Source organism: Limulus polyphemus, unplaced genomic scaffold (genome assembly GCF_000517525.1).
Source record: "Limulus polyphemus unplaced genomic scaffold, Limulus_polyphemus-2.1.2 Scaffold574, whole genome shotgun sequence".
NCBI classification, from domain to species: Eukaryota; Metazoa; Arthropoda; class Merostomata; order Xiphosura; family Limulidae; genus Limulus; species Limulus polyphemus.
The window spans coordinates 20,434-42,654 of record NW_013666184.1 but is presented as its reverse complement, the minus strand read 5'-3'; the positions used below and the strand labels follow the sequence as shown (position 1 = coordinate 42,654).

The window sequence follows — 22,221 nt, the reverse complement described above, 5'->3', positions numbered from 1 at the left end:
TAAGTAAACATTAAAAATGTCTTGTATACAAAAATCAGAAGTTTGGATTAAGTATTTTTACTGAAATTTTATCCAAAATTATATGGAGTCAGGGTGATGACTGCTCTGAGTACAAAGCAATTTTAATGTTAAGATCAAAAATATGTTTCTTTATCTGAAAAATTTCAAATATATATCAAATGTTTTTTTTGTTTTGTATTTTCAGAAAAACCTTATATATTCTATAATATAACTATATACAGGGTCAATTGATTTGACCAACCTTGTAACCATCATAAATAATTAGGAAATAATTCTAAATTGCCCTTTTTCTTTCTGGAATGACTTCAAATTGTAACAGGAAACAATAATTGTTTATCCTAAATAGCTTAAAGCTTGTAACAGTATCCATCTATATATATACATAATTGTATTGCCTTTTGAGCCTTGTCTAACTAATAATCCTGTCATACAAGTTATAACTCACTTAGCGAACATGCAGCTTATGTTACTGTATCAAGTTATGTAACACACAAGATGCTCCCAAGGTTATCTTGTGAGGAACTTTTATTATTGTCATTATTTTTTGTTATTGTACCTAATCTAACTTTATTTAACCTAACAAGTTTTAAATTTTTATATTTTAGTTACATCTGTACTAATAAATGAAGAATATACATGAAAAAACAAGAAATATAGTACTTACCAAGGTCTTCATTTTTACTGTCAACTATCAATGAAACTTGAGCCTATTTTTTATACTAATGGTACTACTACAATCATATATTTTTTTATTTCATTAAAAAATGCACCAAAGAACACAGAATAATAGCACACACACAAAGCAAACAACGTCCTGTAACCATCATAATGTTTCTGGCTTTCTAACTATGCGATAAGAGCTTTTAGAAATTCAGCTAAGCTTTTTGATTTTATTCGTGTGAGAAAGAAGTATAGAACTGGAGGCAATACAGACAATTCTCTGTACAGAAATAAATGTAATATAACACATCATTTACTTGAAACTTAGACTTTCTATTGGCTATCAAAATATAGTACATAACTTCTGAGAAAACTCTTGGTAACTTTTGAAAGAGAGGATGTAGAAGTGGACATGACAAGTGGGTCTGATTTTCTAGTTTATGGCCCTGTAAACAAATAAGATTGAAGGCTATAAAAATTATGCTTTGCCTGAGTAATATCTACCTACTGATACATAATGTACATTATGTACTTCTCAGAAGGATGGTAATTTATTTAGAGTTGAGGAAAGCCCTAGAGAGAAAATTTTACAGTCCTCATACCAGGAGAGATTGATAATTTTTTTAAATTTAACTTTGAACTTTGACCTACCCAATGTTAAAGGGTTAAATTAGTTCTTAGCTTCAGGAATGTTACAAGAAAGAAAATTAAAATCTTAGAACATGCAGATATATTAAAAAGAAATAAGTTCTTACCTCGAGGCATATTAGCATGATAAAGAGAATTCCCCTCTAACTGAGACTGAAAAGCTGAACTGAAGAAACCATCACCAGTTCCACTGCGAAACAAAACAAAAAAAACATTATAATCTTCAAATATTTACAAATAAGTTACGTTTTTCTAAAAAAACTCAAGCCCTAAAATTATGTCCCTAAACAAAACATATAGATGTGGTCACAAAACTCCCTTTATGTGTTCCAATGAAGGAAACAAAACAGTCCAAGTATCTCAGTAACATTTTTTTATTATGCTAAATAATGGTTATTACAAAAATAACGGATTAAAAATAACTAAAGTTTACCAAATTTGTAATTATTTTATTCATTTTACAAGTTTTAATAACCAGACCAAATTAAACTTAACAAAAGCCTTCTATAATTCTTAGACACCTATACCTGATAATAAGCATCCAGTGTTGTAACATTAGCATCAAAAACTCGTAGAATATGTAACTTAATTATAAATAGTGAAAGAAAAGTTTATAAACAATAAATAACAAAAAATACTGCTTTACGTGTCAACTTTTTAGAACTCCAGTTTTGAATTTAAGTAAAAGGGGCAATAAAACACCGATGAACGGTAAAAGCATTGATCAGTAAAAAACACAACCTATACTTGTATCCTAGGCCTACACTGATAAAAGCGATATTTTTCTAACTATATTTTTGGTCAAGCTCAATTTCTATATAATAATTATAGTTTGTCTTCTTTTACTTGTATGTTTTATTTGAGAAATAATATATTTACTAATACATACAAATAAAAAAAAAATTTCTGTCATCTAAATAGTTTGTCATTGCAGAACTCCTAGCTTCCTGTACTCACTAACCCTAATTATCCTAACCTTGTATCTTCTCATATAAAAATATACCTGTAGTTTTAAAACATACTTAATATAATCCAAGAAGATTATCATGAACAAAAAGATAATCAAAAGAAATTACAAAAAAGTTCAGGTTTGTGATTTGTTCCTAAATTCTGCAAATTTTGTACAAGGATCCTTTGTTATTCACTATCAGAGCTTCTGCTACTCACTATTTCAAAAATCACACCTCACTGCTTACCCAAGCTTTTTTACTTTACAAATCTAGACAGACAATAATATTTTCAATCCAATCATGTTTAGCCACTGGTTTGATCTTGTTTGGAGACTAAGATTTATTAGTTACTGTCCAATCCACAGGTTGTGGTATCATAAAAGCCTCTCAACACAGGTTTCTTGAAAACAGTCATTGAGAGGAAATTAAAAGTTACATGAAAAACAAAACCTTGAATAAGTCTATCTGTAAAGAATTCCAGGGTCTGGGTAAATATGAACATATACTTTGAAATGGACAGCAAAATTTAAAAAAAAATGTGTAAGGGCTTTGTTTACAGCCAATACCCAATGGAAATGCACAGAGATCAAAGTTCTAACATTTTTCTACATTTTACTTTGCAAATTACACTAAATAAATTTTGCAAAAATATAAAATATAAATTCTTAAGACATTTTCAATAACAAAATTAATGACATATAGTTAAAATGGTACTTTTAACTTAAATTGTGTAATTTTATAGGCAAGAGTGCCTTCTCAACCCTGGGGAGATGCCCACTGGCACAGATAAGGTTAAAGATTTATGACACAACAATCAGAGAACTTGGCCAACTGAAGAGAAGATCACAGAACATATACACTTACCAATGGTACCCATTTACCTAGCAAATATTCAAACTGTTTAACACTAATGTATCATTGTAAATGTAACATGTTTACATATTTATTACTAACAGTCTTCTTTACTTCATTTAACTATTTAAGCAAATAGTCCCAAATAAGTCAATGTGTTAAGTAATGGTGGAAGTAATTTACCAACTAAAATTAAAAAATTAATTTCATTTTATTATGGGATGAATGTCTTACACTTAAAATCTCATTACATTGCAACATTTTTAATTTTTATTAAAAGGTATGGGCAAGTCAAGTGTGCATGTCATGACTTGTTTTGGAATTACATTTAAAATTTAATTAAACTAGTTCATTATCATTGTATATGAATAAAGTTGGCATTAAAATGTAGTTAATAAATCAAATTTTAATATTAAATAAGTTTTAAGTTTTAATTTTATATGGAAATATTTAAAAAGATCCTCAATCTTCCCTAGTATGAGAATTGTGGCATTTGCTCTCTAGGTCTTCCCTCATCTCAATTTATTTGCCACCACTCCAAGTAATATAGTTATTATAATATAGAGGAAAGGTATGATTTCTTCAATCTTATTTGTTTATAGAATTATAAACTAGAAAATCAGACCCACTTGCCAGGCTCACCTGTCACATCTCAAGGGAATCACACTGAGAAGCTTAGTTAATTTTTTAAAGACTCTTATCACATAGTTAGAAAGCCAGAAAAATTATTATAGTTATAGGACATTGTATTGTTTGTGCTTGTTACTATTCTGTCTTCTTAGGTACTTTATTTAATTGAATAAAAATTAGTTCATACAGTAGTATCATTAGTATACAAAAGTGGGCTTTAGTTTCATCGACAGTCGATATTAAAAAAACAAGAGGACCCAGATAACTACTATATTTCTTGTTTTTCACAAGTATTACTTGTTTATTATTATGAAAGTAACTGAAATGTAAAAAATTAGAAACTTATTTGGTTAGATAAGGCCAGATGAAGCAAGATAATGAAAAATAATAATAATAGTTACATGTTACAATCTGTAGTCATTCTAGAAAGAAAAAAAAGAGTAATTCAGGTTTATTTCATATTTTTTGTGGCAGTTGTGAGGTAGGTCAAATGGGTATAGAGGTAGAAAAAATAACAGATAAAATACAGAGAAAAACGTTTGATATTTATTTAGGAGGTTTTAGAGATTACACAAATGAAATTTCACAATTTTCAGATAAAGAAAAGTATTTTTAAACTTAACATGAAAATCACTTTGCATTCGGAGCAGTAAACTCTCTGCCTCCATATATTCACAGCCAAAATTTTAGTAAAAACACTTAATCAACAAATCTGATTTTTTGTGTACAAGAGACTTGTAATGTTTACTGAAAGCTTGCCAAATTTCATGAAGATACACAAGAAACATTAAAAGTTATAGTACGAAAAACTCTGATGGTTACTTTGGCATCATGAAGTCAGTCAGATTGACTAAGCCTGAGAGAGTTGAATAATTTCATTTGCTAAAAGCTATTATGTCCTGACGTTAATACTGATTTAATAATATAATTTAATAATACCAGTCAACAGATCACATGATTTTTGCTCAGTTATCAAGGCCATTGGCATGCATGTGTAACAATGAAGCAGAACTTTGCAAAAAACAGATTTTTGCAGCACTGTGTAAACATGCTAACTCATATAAGTCTAATCCCAAACATTGTGCACCAATCCATACACAAGAAACATTAAAAGTTATAGTACGAAAAACTCTGATGGTTACTTTGTCATCATGAAGTCAGTCAGATTGACTAAGCCTGAGAGAGTTGAATAATTTCATTTGCTAAAAGCCATTATGTTCTGATGTTAATACTGAAGGGAAGGAAAATTTATATTTTATGTTTTAAAAATTAAGCTTTAAACAAGTACTTACCTCTGTGTGTTTTGTGGAAATATGAAAGTAAATACCTTTATATAAGAGTTTCATAATTTAAGGTAAACTTTTTCTGTATAGCTTTTGTTTTTTTTTCATGTTCAATGTCAGGGTTATAGCTTAACTGGTACGATTATAAGTTCAAACCAAGTAGACTAGCCTCTGAAATATGAAAAACCTTTCCTTGTTGAGTTGGCTCTCATGCTCTCAACAATCATGTTATGTTAGATTTGGAATATCCTTCACACACAATGCAGAACATGTATCAACTGACTTGGAGTTCTCCACTCTCCCAACTTCAACAGGACTTATTGCATCTGCATTAGGAGAACAAACATAAGCTATGCTTTCCTACCATAATCCAGATTTCTTAATTTCAGTCATTATGAAAAAACTACATATTTCTCAGTTATGTGGAAGTGGGAGGGAATGTATTCAAAATAAAAGTCCTTGTTTGGAATTCATTTTAACTCTAAAAATGCAAAATTAAAATCAGATAGACTTACCTCTGAAATACTAAAAGCCAGAATACCTGAGATAGTCATATGGACCACTGGTTCACCAAAAGTTAAGCTCGTAGACAGGAAGGTAACAACCTAGATGTCAACAAATGAAAAATGTGATCAGGCAATTTTAGTACAATCCAGATCCAGAGTAGAGGTCAATGGACTGAATTCAAGGAAGAATCGAGTGGAGCAGACAAGTCTCATAAGAGACTGTACCAAATTGATGACACTCGGAAAGAAAGGCATTGTTGTTAGCAGGATACTTCATCACTCTAGACATCCTTTAAAGGAGTCAGGCAGCATGTACTTACCTGTGAAGCCATGAACATTCTCAGGTGTAGTCTTAAGTGAAGTAACAGGTATGCATGATACAGCATAATCCATTGTTTGGTACCTGTAGTAAAAATTTCTCACTGACATATTTAAATTTTGTAATGAAATACCAGTCAACAGATCACATGATTTTTTCTCAGTTATCAAGGCCATTGGCATGCATGTGTAACAATGAAGCAGAACTTTGCAAAAAACAGATTTTTGCAGCACTGTGTAAACATGCTAACTCATATAAGCCTAATCTCAAACATTGTGCACCAACCCATAGAATGTATGTTGACATATCTGATGGCTTAAGATTTTAGCTACTCACAGAAGTAGAGTTGCAGTCCTGTTGCAGAAAAGGACAGTAAGAGTACTAAAACCACAATCAAAGGAGCTGTAAAAAGCATTTGAGGAATACTGCACTGCACAGAACGGGACTGTGGATGACAATATCAGAAGTCTTGCCAGCATTCCAGGCAAGTTTTATGAAGTTAGACAGGGGTATACTTTGTAACACTTACTGTAATTTGTAAACAAACAAATACATACCTTTTGCAATCCAACATTCAGTAATAAATCTATTGAATTAGTGTGGTCCAATCCTCAATTAAGTTAATTATTTCTCAAATAAATATTATAAATATTTACAAAATGGGCCTATGCCCATTACCATTATTAGTAGTGATATTTATAGACAAATATATCTACGAGTTGAGATTTTGTTAAACCACAACAGAAAGGGAAGATAGAATAAAAAAATTATTGACTGGTGATTTTAGGCAACAGATTACTTGTTGGCACTCAGGAGTGAGAGCAGCCATTACCAGTTTCTCAAGGTTTTGGTCTCATGAAACAGGTAGTTACTCTCACTCCCTCAGGCAACAAATGATCTGTAGCCCTCATAACCAGTTAATTTTCATATTAATAACTGGAAATAGTCCTAGAGCTAAGGCCCCCTACATTTTCACTTGTAAAAGGCTTGACCAGTTACAAATCTGGCCTGGTCAGTGGGCACCTACGAAGAATCAAAAAAGACCCATACATACCAAAGGATGGTCATGACAACTCTAGGAGAGTGTTATGGGAATGCCAAAATAGGTTGAAAAAACAAACAAAAATAAAACTGTAAAGTGTTCCCTATACTGGCTGGAGCTTTAAGATATCATATGCAGAACAGTAACAACAGCTGTCCTCATTTCTGACGTCTTGAATTCTAAACAAGGATGTGCAAAGAGATGAAGAAAAGATTACCCACCATGGCATCATCAGCCACCAGATGGTATCCTCTATTGAGTTCTGGAAGGTATCAGAGGAGTATTTTATTTATCTAGACAACTGTGGAGTCAAAGGAACACAGGAGACACTTGGTCATTAAAACTATGTCAGAAAGAACCACAGCAACAGCAGACTGCACTGTAAAACTTTGATCCCAACTACAGAAATCAGGAGGATGAGAGTAGTTAAAAACTAATAATTATGTTAAAAATCTCAAAATTTCACAATGAAAAAACTGATGATAGGACAAAACAGAAAACCATCAAAATTAGGAATGTGAAGGCTATTAATATTTTGCTCATTTCTAAGAACATCAGCAATGACCCAATTATCAAGAGAAGTTAGAAGATATAAAGATTCTAAAATTAAAACATACCTGAAAAGAAAAAAGCAAACAGCAGAAGCTTTTTTTTGGGGGGGGATTAGGGCTAGCTGACAAATCCTGCTCTGTGGATACTGAAGGCAAATGGCCTAAGCTAAAGATTGGTAGAGTTCATTAGCATGAAAAAAGGCAGGTATTCCACAACTTCAGCATCCTTGTAATCAGGAAACTCACCAATTGTAATTAATGGCCCAAATAGGTTGATCAATATGAGCTGGCAGTGCAATCATTGGATATTCTTGCCAGTTAGAGGCATACTGCATAAGGCTTCCAAGAGATATTTGTTGAATTTGAAACATTGGTAGAAACACTTGAAGAGTTAACAGCATAACTTTTAATAAGGAAATCTGAATTATGGGAGAAAAGCAAACTTGTGTATGTTTTCCTGATGTAGGCACAATACGTCACACAGGAGGTAGGAAGTGGAGAACTTTGAGTAAGTTGACACATGCTCAGTATTGTGTCAAGGATATTCAGAGCCTAAAGTCAAATGATTGTTGACAGCACAAAAGTAAACTCAACAAGGAATGGCTTAGTATTTCAGAAATAAGCCAAGCTGATTTGAAATTACAAATTATAAAGCTCATACCCGAAGACAATTGTTTTTATATTCCCACAAAACACACAAACAGAAAAAGACATACACAGTGAAATGCATTAATATTCTTTCAACATACAAATAAAAAAATATTTTCATAGAGAAATTTTAGATAACTTACCTGTTATAATATTAAACTCTAATGGGTGATTTCTTTAGACTTACCTTTTATACAAAATGTGAAGGTGAATATAGAAAAACAGTGTGTACAGCAGTCCTGGAAGGATAATCAAACATAATACCCTGGCAATAAAATGCTTCAGAATTTGAACCTGAAAGAAGCAACAAGAAAATTAGCTTTTAACTAACTAAATCTCATAGTTAAATCTAAAGCATACTAAGACCATACAGTAATTTGAAAATAATTAAGAATAAGCAAGAAAATGACACAAAAAAAATAACAATTACATGATGATTCAAATGAACATACAATTCGTACTATCAACACAGAAAAATAACAAATGTTAGGAGATACTGTAGATGTATATGCACACACACACAATTTAGATTATGTGTGCTTTTTTATATGAAGGACCTTGAAAGTACACACATCATTGCTTTAACCTGCATTTACATTTTACATAAATTGATCATAATTTCAATTCACTTGCTTAGTCTGATTCACACCTTCACAGTTGTTATACATGAAAATCGATGATGTATATGATGTCTGGACAACTATTATATCTCTTGCATCCAAGCCAGCATAATGAGCCCAGGTATTAGGCAAAAGGCCTCATCGTCACTGGATATGGCAGATGTAGTGTGGTTTTTAACTTGTTCTCCTTTGCTTTTACTCTTGGATTCTGAGAATTACATATTTTTATGCTTCTACGAGTAACTTCTTCTTCTTGATAGGAATTTAGGTTTAACGAGCTAAACAGGAAGAGTGACCGTACAGACTTAAGGCAGCTGAGTGTTTGTTTTCCTCATGGTGGTTGCTGTGTGGTTGTGATCACCGAATTGGTGATTAGAAGGGAAGGAGAGAGCTTGTAGCATGTGGAGATGTTTTGACACATGGTTGGTAGGCGAGGTGAGTAGATTGTTGTTGTGAAGCTCATTATAATACTTGGCAAATTAATACCACAACCTTCATAATGATTTCTATCAAGAAATTAGTTGCTGATGATAATTAAATATTATTTTAAAAATACTATTCTAATAGATATTAAAACGTTTTTCTTTACAAATGTGCAAGGTGTGGAGGAAATTAATCTATTTATTCCTCATGAGAACATTGGTGGATAAACCATTTGAGTTTTGCTTCTGCATGTGACTTTTTTTTTGTAGCAGTAGTATAATGTGATAAATTAACACATTTTCATTAAATTAACTCACAAAATAAGAATCAAGTTTCTCACTAACTTTTGTATGTAAATATAATAAATTTAGTAGAACAATAAAGTAAAAGTACCTTTAACAGGTACAAGTAAAAATACTAACACTGTTGTGTCATTTTTTTATTAAACTTTCAACCTGTGGTATTTTAGCTTACCAACTGCTTTACTAAGACATGTTTAGTGTAAACTGAGTTTAACTCTTGTAATATTTTAATGAAATTTAAATAATTTTAGTAAAACCAGTTACAGTTTAAGTTCTTATATTCTTTTTTTATGCCCATAATAAAAATCACCTTATCACAGGATTGATCTAACAGCTGCCTAAACTAAGTAAAAAGAAAGATATATAAGTATACAATTCACCAACAAATTAAGCAATAAATACTTTTTCCCAAACAATTCTTGTGTTTATGGATCTGGCATTAAAAAATGTACTTCACAAAAGTAATTCTTGCCTATACAAAATAATAAAAAATTGACAGAGAAGTTTAATTTTCTACCTGAAATTAAGAACAAAAACTACTACTAATATACAACTCCAATGAAAACTCTGGGAAAATTTGAATATTTCGTTATAAAATACAATTGTTTTTAAATTTCAGTTCGATGACGAGGAATCCACTTTGAGACTAATAATGCTTGGAGACGGCTTGAATGGGTAATGAAGAATAAGTTTAATACAAGTTTAATATAACAGCAATTGTACAATCTGATAATGACAGAACCTTGTCGAAACACTGTATATTTGCTGTTATGTTAAACTTATGTTAAAGTTTTTCTTCATTACCCATTCAAGCCATCTCCAAGCATTACAATTGTTTTTATTTCTGCATTTCATATATTGAAACATTCACTAACATTTTACAATAAATTTGGAACTAGTATAATTTTTATAAAACCAGTTTTATGCTACAATAAATATCAACTAAACAAAAGAAACCAAGATGACTGAGAAAATTTCTACTGAAAATATTTACAAAAATACCATGGAAAGATCCAAGTTACCAAGAAGCTCCCACAAGTCAACCACAGTATGAATTCCTACCAGCAGGATCACAAACAGTCCCACAAACTTCACACTAGTAAAACAAGAAAAATATTAAAGGTTATTTAAACCTGTCCCCTTTTAAGAAAGTTAGCCTTAACCATGAAATACAACTTTGTTTTGGAATTGCCTGACAAGGATGTCAGCATGCTTGGCTGAACTCATATCAGTAGTATTACAGTATTCCTTTAAAATAATAGACAAAATACAAAAATCTGATAGTTCATATAAAATTAAAAATATGTTTATTCATAACAGACATGTCTTAGATACTGTAACACTTAGCTACAAAAAATAGCTTTTAGAACGCTCAGCTAATGAGAACAGTACTTTATGAAATTAACACATTTACAAACTCCTAATTAAATATCACTGATAATACATTAACTGATACAATAAAGTAAGCTTTCTACATTTAATTTCTTTTCAAGTTTTTAACTTTACTCCTACACTATATGCACAGTTGGCACTTAATCTGAAAGTATAAAAAACCAACGTCTTCAAATCAACAAAATATTTTCTTTTTTCTCTTCTGTAAAAGGCATTTAATAATTTCAAACACTTTGAAGTTCAAGAACATACAACAGCTATACTAATTTTCCTATAAATAAAAAAGTCTGCTGCTTTACTTGCTTTTTAGTTCATCTTTTTATTTCAGTTAAAATTATCTTGATTACCCTCATTACACGATGAGTTGAGTTTTGGTTTCAGTTCCTTCTTATATTTATTTCACACATTAACTTATCCTTTGATAAACTCCCACAAATCCAACATTTATAGAAATATTAAGTTATCATATTCATTCCTGGCTTAGATTTTAATTTATTCTGACATTTTTTACTGGTCATAAAACAGAGTAATACTAATGCATACAAATGAACATACACCATTATACATAGTACACTGAATCCTTAATAAACAAATTATTCAATTGAGAGAATGTCAGAAGAAATTGTTCTGTTCTGTAATGATGATGATGATTATCTTTGTAGATAACACAAGTTTTAGTTTGGCCAACCAATTTTAAAACTGGACTAACTTTTTAATCTAATCATTTCAAAATAATGCTTTACAGAAAAACAAACCTTATAGAACATGCCAAAAAGACACCAGTCCATGCTAACCAAAACCACCAAGAAAACGAAAATGGTCTGAAAATAAAAATTTAATGTAATTACAACTGATGCATACATCTGAAATTTTACCTAAAATTAACAAATATATATATTTATAAAGCATCCTTATAAAGCATATTAAATATAAATCAGAAGTTCAAAAAGATATAATAATATAAGTCAAGCTCTTTAAGTTAATTACTTGAATTATGTTTCATGCAATCCATTCAAATAAGTAAAGGTTACTTATACAACATATCTCCAGTTCAAGAAAACAGCTTAAAATAACTAAAGAAATTTAAGTTAAAAGTAAATAAATTTGTTTATTTTATACTGGTGTTGTACATAAATACTGTACATGCATATCTTACTCTCCCATAGTATACATTCCATACAGGATCATACTGATGATTGATGGCACCCTATGCAAAATATAAATTCTGTGCCCCTCCTCAAAAAACATCTATCTTACTGATCAGGAAGTTCGTAGTTACTTATCTTAACTGTTAACCTTTTTTCAAATACATTTTATTTTAATTTAATGGTTTTATTGTTGCACCTTTTACTAATGGAATAGTAATCCTTGTATAAAAAAAGCAATAGCTTAAAGTGAGAGCTCACCAGCTGTTTCCCATAAACTTAACATAAACAGCATATAATCTAATGTCATATTTCACATCAGGTCTTGAGCTTGTGTAATTTTAAATACTTTATTTTTACTGAAGTTTTGTTAGACTAAGCTGAGAAATTTAAAAAACAAAGTATGCATAAAAACAAGGACTTTTAGTACTAACTCAGTATTTGAGCAGTTTGCACACAAGTAAAATCACTTGACATCCTACCCTAAGTATCATTGAGTCTCACAAATCAGGGTGTCTAAAACAGATTCATGTGGCTTTCATATATGCATTTTAAAACAGAAAAAATACATATAAAAGGCACTAAAAGAGAATTTCCAAAACTACTAGAATTTATCCAGCTTTCTAAGTAGCCTATAAATAGGGAAAAAAATTATGTTACTCTTCAGAGCACTAAATCTGATCAACAAAAATCATGCAATTCTCATTGAGTGAAAAACAACAGCAATAAAACTCAATGCAGATTTGTAAAATTTACATAAAAAGACTCTGCTCTTTTTATTAGTTATAAACATGTTCATCGGCTACATCAAGTTGATTAGCAAACAATCTTAAAAGTCAGGAAGAGACACGCTTAAATGTCATGATGTGCTCACTTTGACACAGTCATGCAAAAAGACTTAATACTGTTACCAGTTTCTTTTAACTTGATATACAAAAATGCAAAGATGATCAGCTTTTTATCTTTAGCTCTTTTCCAGCCAATAAAGTGTTCCCTTTTTACCTTAGCTTCAACGTCATTACATGTCACTGCACCTGTTGCAGAGATCAGGTACCAGTATGCTAAGTTAATTCTTGAATAATCAAACTGGTATGAATATTTCTATCACACTAATAAAGTTCTCATGGTAACTTGTATGATATGTGTGAACTTATTTACATAGGTATATATATTTTTCATTGAATTAACTTCTATGGGACAGGTAGGTTATTCCTTTGCATGTGGTGGAAATTAACCTATTTAACTGTCAAGGTAAATAACCACTAAAACGATAAGATCTTTTAAGTTAGAGAAAACTGCAACATTTCATCATAAAAGATGTACATCAAAAAATGATAAAGTTAAATGGAGCATGCGAGTAAAGTAAGGAAAAAAACTGCAAATCGTCAAAAGTAATGCTTTTAAATCACATAACTAATCAATATAACAGCTCTTTGTAACTTATGATTACAAGACAAAAAGTTTTTTGATGTGTAAAAAAAAATAAGTCAAGTATACTTTTTCAGACTTTTTACCAATGAAGAAAAACTGTCCACTAATTTTGCCAGTGAGTTCAGTGAATGTGTGTGTGTGTGTGTGTGTGTGTGTACCCTACATCATGTTTAGTATTAAAATAAGGTCAATTTTCTTATTCTACATATTTCATTAATGCACATGGATAACTCTGAATCTATAACTTTTTGTATAATGACTAATTTTCCAAAAACTTTCACTAGCTGTTTCAAATCATTTGAGTTTTCTTTTGTTGCATTTAGGAGCTATATATGAATCAAATTTCCTGATTATAAATCTGATTAAAATATAAAAGCCCTTAAAGAATAAAACACAGAGAAACAAACTATTTAATACTAACCTGTTTTTCTTTGTGGAGAACCTGACCATACCCAAAACTGACCCAATAATAAAGAATTTTAATATAGGATCTAACAAAATGTACTGAGAAAGAGTCAGAACACCAACATCTGAAAAATATATTGAATACATTTTAGAAACTTAACAAATGCATTGCAATTAATATTATTGAAGTCCAATAAATCCAGAATGAAACATTAATTAAATAACAAAAAAAAACTAACCTTTAGACCATCAAATTTCTTGTGAACTACTTCAAGCATACACTTTGGTTAGTTTAATTATAAGCCTGTATAATATGTAAAAGACTATAACAGCATCATAAAATTTGCTTCATCCTTATTACCCTAACAAATAACTATGAAAACATATCACTTAATCCATAGGATATAAAACTGCCAACAGATATTTGAAATGGGGAGATTGTATACTTGAAAGTTACTTTCTCAATAAAGCAGTAATTTATACATATTATGGACACAGAATATTAATGACTTAATGGCGGCAAACAGTAAAATATAATTATGCTTTGAAGTTCTTTTCAAAAGAATGTACAGAACATTAAAATTATCATTTAAAAATGATTTTGGCATATCTATGAAAAATTCAAATTTCAATGAAATACAAGGTTTTGTAATTACGTAGAGCAATTTTAACCAAACAAACGTAAAGCTCTTTATAAGCAGGTTATATGTTATTCAGACAAAAAATACAAAATTTTATTGATATCAGACATATCAATATAATTATATATTTTAAAAACTTTGAAACTGGTATCAAAGTGACAGAAATTACAAGAGATATACTAGTAATTTAAAGGAATACTTCAGAAGCTATCTTAAACTATAAAATAGTATATATTTATTCATCCTATGTAAAAACAATCAACTTTCTTAGTGGTATGTAGCACTCCATGCCTTGCACAAAATTGAATTTCTTCTGTCTACGAAAAATATTCATGACACTAACACTTCCATGTGCACAATATCTTTTTTTGTATGCTGTTAAAAAAAATTGGTTTACATGTTTTGATGGACAACATGATCCACCATTTTCAGAAGAAGAAAAAGAAGACACAAGGTTCATTTATGTACTAAAGTAAATATGTGTACAATTAGAATATTTTACAGAGGTGCCATTTACAATATAGAATTCCAGCAATTAAATTTTGTGGCATCTACACCTAAATTTCTATTTGTGAATTTATTGAAAGTATGCATAAATGCTGTCAGCCTAATGTATTTATTTCTATCGGTGCCTAAATTGAAGTTTATTTTCATTCATTAAGTATCTAAGCTCAATTTATGACACAATACATTTCTCTAGAAGAACTCATCATTCTCTAAGTAATATCTTTAAAAATCCTAAATATAAAAGAAGTATTCTACAAATAGATTGAGGGACTCTATCCTTTTCTTTATTTGTATATAACTAATAAAAATGTATCAATTTAATGTGGAACATTTTATATCATTGTACCTGATCATATGATGTTCTTCTTCTATGTTTCATTGAACACTTTCCTCTTCCTAGCTGTTTTTACAACTAAGCACTTCCATGGTAAAGATTTAAGAAAGGCATTTCCTTAAATTCACGACACTTAGGAAACTCAACACACCTTGTCTAACTTTAAGCATTTTTCCCTTTCATTTCTTTTAGCCCTCAGCAAGTACTAAAATGTATCCTCAATAAGTTCCTGCTCATTCAGACTAATCATCATAATAGATGATTCACAGGAAAAACATCAAGCTTTTATGTTTCAGCACTTAAAGATGATGCTTACATTTCAGAATTCTCTTTTTTGGAGAATAGATAAAAGTCAAACTTTTAATTTATAACAATATATTTATGCCTCTTTTTTTATTTTTATGAACAATTTTGTTTATTAATGCACTAAATAGTTGTTATATTGCACATTCCCCATCACACATGGAAGACAAAAATTAATTTGTAATGTATACTAAACATAAAGCTAATGTTTACTTCCTGTATTGTGTATTAATCAAAAAAGGATCTAATAATGATTTTTAAATCAAATTTTGTTTCTTACTATATTTAATTATAATAAATTATATTAACACAAACTAGATTATTTACTATTAATTCTTCCTCTGATATCTAGATACACTAGTTAAATATAATAACTATAATAAATAAAGTATCACTGTTAGATAGCAAAAAGTTTTGTTTGAGAGTTTGAAGTGATGGATAAAAGACAAAAACATTTGAATATAAAATCCATTTCTACTTAATTATATTTATGTGACCAATGGTTCAAACCAGTTTTATCTAAAATACAATGTAAATTCTCAATAACATAAAAATCATAGAAAATCATGAGTTATGAAATAAGTTTATGCTACTTTTGGGATTAAGAAAAAAGAAACGACTACTATTTATCTGAGGAAAGGTTACATGCTTTGTCATATATATCTACAACACTTCATCTTCTTAATCAAACAGATAAACAAATTTCGGCAAGAACAAGTCCAAAAAACATAATCTAATCACATAACTTTAGCAACCAGAATTATCAAAATTTGAGAAAAATAAGTGCAGTAGAGTGGAATTAGCATATCTTAACAACTATGGTCAACTTTGAAAAGTATTTAACTAAAAGTCCCTTGCAAAAACATAATCTAATCACATAACTTTAGCAACCAGAATTATCAAAATTTGAGAAAAATAAGTGCAGTAGAGTGGAATTAGCATATCTTAACAACTATGGTCAACTTTGAAAAGTATTTAACTAAAAGTCCCTTGCAAAATCAGTTCTAATATGTTGTGTGAACTAGTTGAATATCAATCAACAATGCTAAACAGTATTTTCTTTTATCATATTGTAAAATTAGCCCCAGCTTCTTTTGATACATAACACACTGGGTATTATGTGACGATATATATATATATATATATATATATTATTGATATATATTTACCCTAACTCCTAAATGACTGTATATATTTTTGTGGATCTCACAAGTTCATTATGTCAAATTATCCTGACTTTTTATCACATATTTTCCAACACTGATGTTAAGTTAAAGGAAAAAAATATCTTTCCTTGCTAAAAGTTCACTATAATATATGACTACTGAACCTTTAACAACATATTCTGTTTTTGTATAGATAAACAGCATAACTCCACTGGAGATATAATTGATGTTGGACAAAACACCAAAAACAGAATGGAAAAAAACCCTAAACACAAATACCTTTAAATTAAGCATTTCTACCATTAAAACACAACAATAAAAAAACAGTGGGAATCAGACGAGAAAGGATATGGCAAATCCTTTTCATTTGCAACAAATATCATCACATAAACATAACTTCTCCAACCTATTTATGTATATCAAATATTGGTTTCACTTTTTATATTTTCCAATTTTCTTCAATCCTTAGTATTTAAATTAACTTAATAAACAAATCAGTACTAGTGACAGGTAATTACTAGATGATGAATTAGAGATTTGGGACATTTAGGGAAGACATATGTGTAGTTTTTACTGTATTAACTCTTGGATTTACAGGCACATGAAAATGAAGCTAAGCAGAGACAAAATGACAATGCAATTTATTTGATTCTAGTTAGTGAAAAAAAGATAATCATACATATGAGTTATGTCTGAATTGCTTCAAACTAAACAGTAAGACTCCAAGCTTATTTTCAACGTGAAGGTTGAAAACATTACTGTGCATTATACAATACTTGGAGTGCTATTACACATCAGTGTTGAAATCACACATTCAACTTGTTTATTTAAAATAAGTGAGCCTCAACATGTCTTATGATATATATGCCAAGAACACTTCTATTTATTTCAAACTATAAGCACTTCAATCATCTAACAATTCTTTGTAAATATTAACACACTCTTTCTCTTTTGTATACACAATATTGGCTATGCTCCTACATCTTAGAGAAAGGTTCAAAGTTAACTGTAAACTCATTAGCAGATTAATAAACAAGTTTAAATGTACAACATCACCGAAAGGGAAAGCCAAGAGGTGATTTTTATTTTTAGAATGTATTTATCAATTCTTGATGAGAGTGTAACTGCTGGTTTAAAAAATGTATAATGTTTAAACTACTAGTTCACAAGTTAACCAGTGATAAAATCATATACCAAAACAACTACGATCAGTTTTCATATTCCAATGGATTTTGGCTCGTTTATATTTGTACTTTTTTTTTCAATCCTCTTTAAGCCAGGGCAGGTTGCTAATGGAGAACAAGCTTAATGGCAGTTGGTCATGTTAACTCTCTCAAAATGGACTCAGTCAATTTGATCAACCATGTGACTTCTTTGTACTCGTATAAAGTCTTTATAGATTTAATATTTTTAACTTTCAATATAGTGTGTGTATATATTTTCAAGTAATTTGGCAGTCTTTGAGTTAACATCATAAGTCTTTCACACACAAAAAAATCATATTTTTAGTGAAGTACTTTTAATAAACTAAAATAAAGATTTGTTCATAAATATATTGAGTATTTGTTTTGAATAGTCTGTGTGCATAGTAATTTTCATGTTAAGATTAAAAATACTTTTCTTCATCTTGAAAATCTGAAATTTCTTTTGTGTAGTTCCTGCCCCCCCCCCAATACATTTCAAACGTTTCTTTTCAGTAAAACTTTATCTGTTATTTTCTCTACCCTCTCTCTATATGGGATCGGTTAATTTGACCGACCTCATAACCACTAAAAAAATTTAAATTAATCTAAATTACCCTTTTTTTTTCTTTCATGAAACTACATTTGTTTATCCTAAGTAGCTTTAAGCTTGTAACAGTATACATGTATTTATAAATAGATTTTATTGTTTTATTGCCCTTTGAACCATGTCTATCTACTGTTTGTACCATTATGAGTTGTAACTCACTCGGGGAACATGCAGCTCACATTACACTATTGAATTACACTAACCATGAGTTACTATGAGCGGTTTGTGTGCATGATTCATGAAACATTTTTATTATATTATTATTATATATTTTACCTAATCTAATCTTAGCTAACCAAAAACATTCCATATTTTTACATTTTAGTTACTTTTATAATAATAAATAAAGAATAAACATGAAAAACAAGAAATAAAGTACTTACCCACCTTCTTTTTTCTTGCTGTCGATTGTCGATGACACTTAACCCTACTTTTTCTTTTATACTAATGGTAGTAATGCATTAATTGATTCTTATTTAATTAAATAATGCACCAAAGAACATAGACTAATAACATGCAAAAAGTAGACAGAATTGTTCTGGCTTTCTAACTATGCAATAAGACTCGTTAAAAATTCATCCAAACCAGTCTTTACCATTCCCGTGTGAACCAAACCAGTACTACAAGTGAAACTGCTTATCTGTTCCGAAAACAATGTTATACAATATGTCATTTGATAGATGAAAACCTTGGCTTTCTATTGGTCACAGGTAATATATAGTTAAATGTAAGAGAAAACTATTAACAAATCCTGAAAGAGAGGATGTGACAGGTGGGTGTAACAGGAGGGGTCTGATTTTCCATTTGGTAGCTCTGTATCCAAACAAAATTCAAGGCTATAAAAATTATGGTTTGTCTGAGCAATGACAATTTTATAATGAGTAATTTATGTTTAATTTCGTAGTTACTGGACGGGTGGTGGATAAAATAGAGAAGAGAATATACCTAGAAAAAATGTCTCATGTGTGTCACACCAGGGTAAATTCAGAACTTTTTAAAATATTGCCTTAAAGAATTAATAAAATATAACTTATATACTATTAAAATATGGATTATTAGCTAAGATATTATGCTATACTATTTGGTATAACATAAACAAAAAGTAGTTTCATAAAATTTTTAATGTAAGACACTAAACCCTTGTGTCATGAGCAGTAAAGGATACACATAGAGATAGGGTTAAGAGGAAACTGGTACAGGTAATTAAATTTTTTTTCCAAATGTTCTTAAATGATCACTGCTAGTATGTAGTTGTAAAATAAAAGGTTGTCATTAAGAACATTTGACTGCACTTATTAATACAGGATTAAGATACATTGAGGGACATTAAACCCAGAAAATGACCTTTTTTCTAAACATAATGTTTTCTCAAATATTAAGTTGTCCTCTTGATAAAAGTTGAGTATTTAGATCTGGGTAACTGTTGTTAACATTTAAGTAATTTATAAGTACCCAATAAAAAAATTTTAATCATATGTTACTATTTCCCAATTTTCTAAAAACTGCATTACAAACATATAATATTACAAATTTCACTCCATAATAGTGACTAATTACAAAGCAACTTACCAAACATGATAAAACTAGCACTTAATAAGGCAGCAGCCACGGAATGTGTCATTTCCCAAACAATGAGAAAAGAAAACGGAACAATAAGAGCACCTAAAGTAACACAAAACTGAAACAGAAATAAATGAAAATGGTGTAATTACTCAATCACACAGTCACAGAAGTTTGTAACAAATCAGACCCAAACAAAACTATATGCACATTGAAAAGAAAAAACTGTTACATCTACAAAACATTTCAATAATCAGAGCACATTTAAGTAACATCAGACAATACAAAGTGACAAGAAAAATGTATATCGATGGTCAATTTCACATACTTGGTCTTTAAAAAATTTAAATAATTTTCACAAAATTCTCTTTCATATTTATTTAAAATTATAAAAATCATTTGAAAATCATTTATTAGAGCAAATTAACAAGTGATCAACATAAAAACAATATATTTCCACAATAAAAAATACCAGTTTTACATGTTAAAATTCTTGATCTACAGTAAAAAAAAAAAAGAGAGAGACCCGAGATAGCCTTCAAAACTAAATAAAGTTTACTGGTAGCTCAAATATATACTTCATAGTTCTGTATAGAATATATTTTATTTTTAAAGTCCCTTTCAGCATGCAAGTAATGTAATAAAAAGGTATGATTATGATATTAATTTTTTAACAGAATAGCCAGTAGAAGAACTTTTGCAACATTAAAGTTTTCCTTCTTCTAACAACACTTAAATTATTAGTGACAAAATTAGTCATGGTACCAATAACCCCTGTAACAATTATGCCTTGTCTTGATACTGCAGTGATACTCTGTTAGTTTTGAATCTGTTCAATGTGTATAAATGTATGTATGTTGATGTCTGTGACTTTGCAATGGGAATGAAAAACAAAGAAATTGTTCTCTATGCCACTGTGATGTACTCTGATGAATATTCACTTTGAAACTAGTAAAAGTCAATTTTCACCACTTTAAAACAAGTCTGATCACTATGTAATAACTATAAATCTGAGTAGGTGTCCTTTAGTTTAACAATTGGGTTGATTGTTAATTACTGTTCATCTTCAAAGATACAAAAAGATTCATTGAGGAACAAGGCCTGGAGAGATTTGAAATAGCTAAGGTGATCATTAGGCAACATGTTAAAATAAAATAAAAACTGTCAATGAAAAGAGTGGGAGTTTATTTTTTTAATAATTCAAGTTCAATATTAAGAACTCTTCATTAAAGAAAGCCTTTCCATCTTCAATTATCACCCAATATTCAATAATAGCACCAACTCATCCCTGTTGTCATTAATCTAATAAAGATCTTCAGTGTTTTTATTTGAAAGATGACAGTGTTTGTACTTATATTTAAGCCTTTTTTTTTTATAAAGTTTTCTCTTAACAATATTATTAACACATAAACATTTGCTACATATTTTATCATACATTCCATTATATTATTATTTTTTAAATCTGTGTTTCTTCTAAACTTTTGGTTGTATCATAAACTTCTTGCTTAATAGATATTTGTTTTGTAGTTAGAATGTTAAGAAATAACTTTGAGGTTTTAACACTGATGATGAAATTTGAAACAATTCCAAAAGGTTTGTAAATAAAGATATTTTTAGTATCATTGTGCTCCTAATATTTATTCTAAAAACATCTTGTGGTGGAATCATAATGTACTATGTAAATTTGGAAAAATTCCAACTTCTTGCATTGGAACTTTTTTTGTTAGTTCACAAGAAGAAAAATTACATACATCAGTGTAAAATGAAAAAAATGGACTTATAATCATACAAAACAAAATGTTAGAAAGATCTCTTCTTGCTTTGTGAGAAAAACATTTGCTAAACATTTAAACTTACAGAAATATTTAAAGAATTCCTGTCATCAAACAATGAAATATGTTCCTGCAGTGATTGAATTACACCATTTTATAATTTAATACAGTAATATACTATGAGTAATAGTGAGACAAATCATGTCTTTATCATTTGCCAATGTATAAGATATATATATATATATATACACACACACACACACACACACACACACACACACATACATATATATATATATATATATATATATATATATAT

At 29.5% G+C, this 22,221-nt stretch overlaps 1 protein-coding gene across 1 annotated transcript in view; it reads right to left on the bottom strand.

The window, feature by feature from the left end:
• Nucleotides 1-22,221, bottom strand: part of LOC106459199 (protein O-mannosyl-transferase 2-like) — a 72,648-nt gene that overhangs the window by 30,633 nt on the left and 19,794 nt on the right. The window contains exons 5-10 of the mRNA XM_022385633.1: nucleotides 20,140-20,248; nucleotides 13,845-13,953; nucleotides 11,603-11,668; nucleotides 10,458-10,551; nucleotides 8,298-8,404; nucleotides 1,437-1,519 (exon numbers count right to left, since the gene is read on the bottom strand). Coding sequence (XP_022241341.1) covers nucleotides 1,437-1,519; nucleotides 8,298-8,404; nucleotides 10,458-10,551; nucleotides 11,603-11,668; nucleotides 13,845-13,953; nucleotides 20,140-20,248 — 568 coding nt within the window. The remainder of the gene's footprint in view (nucleotides 1-1,436; nucleotides 1,520-8,297; nucleotides 8,405-10,457; nucleotides 10,552-11,602; nucleotides 11,669-13,844; nucleotides 13,954-20,139; nucleotides 20,249-22,221) is intronic.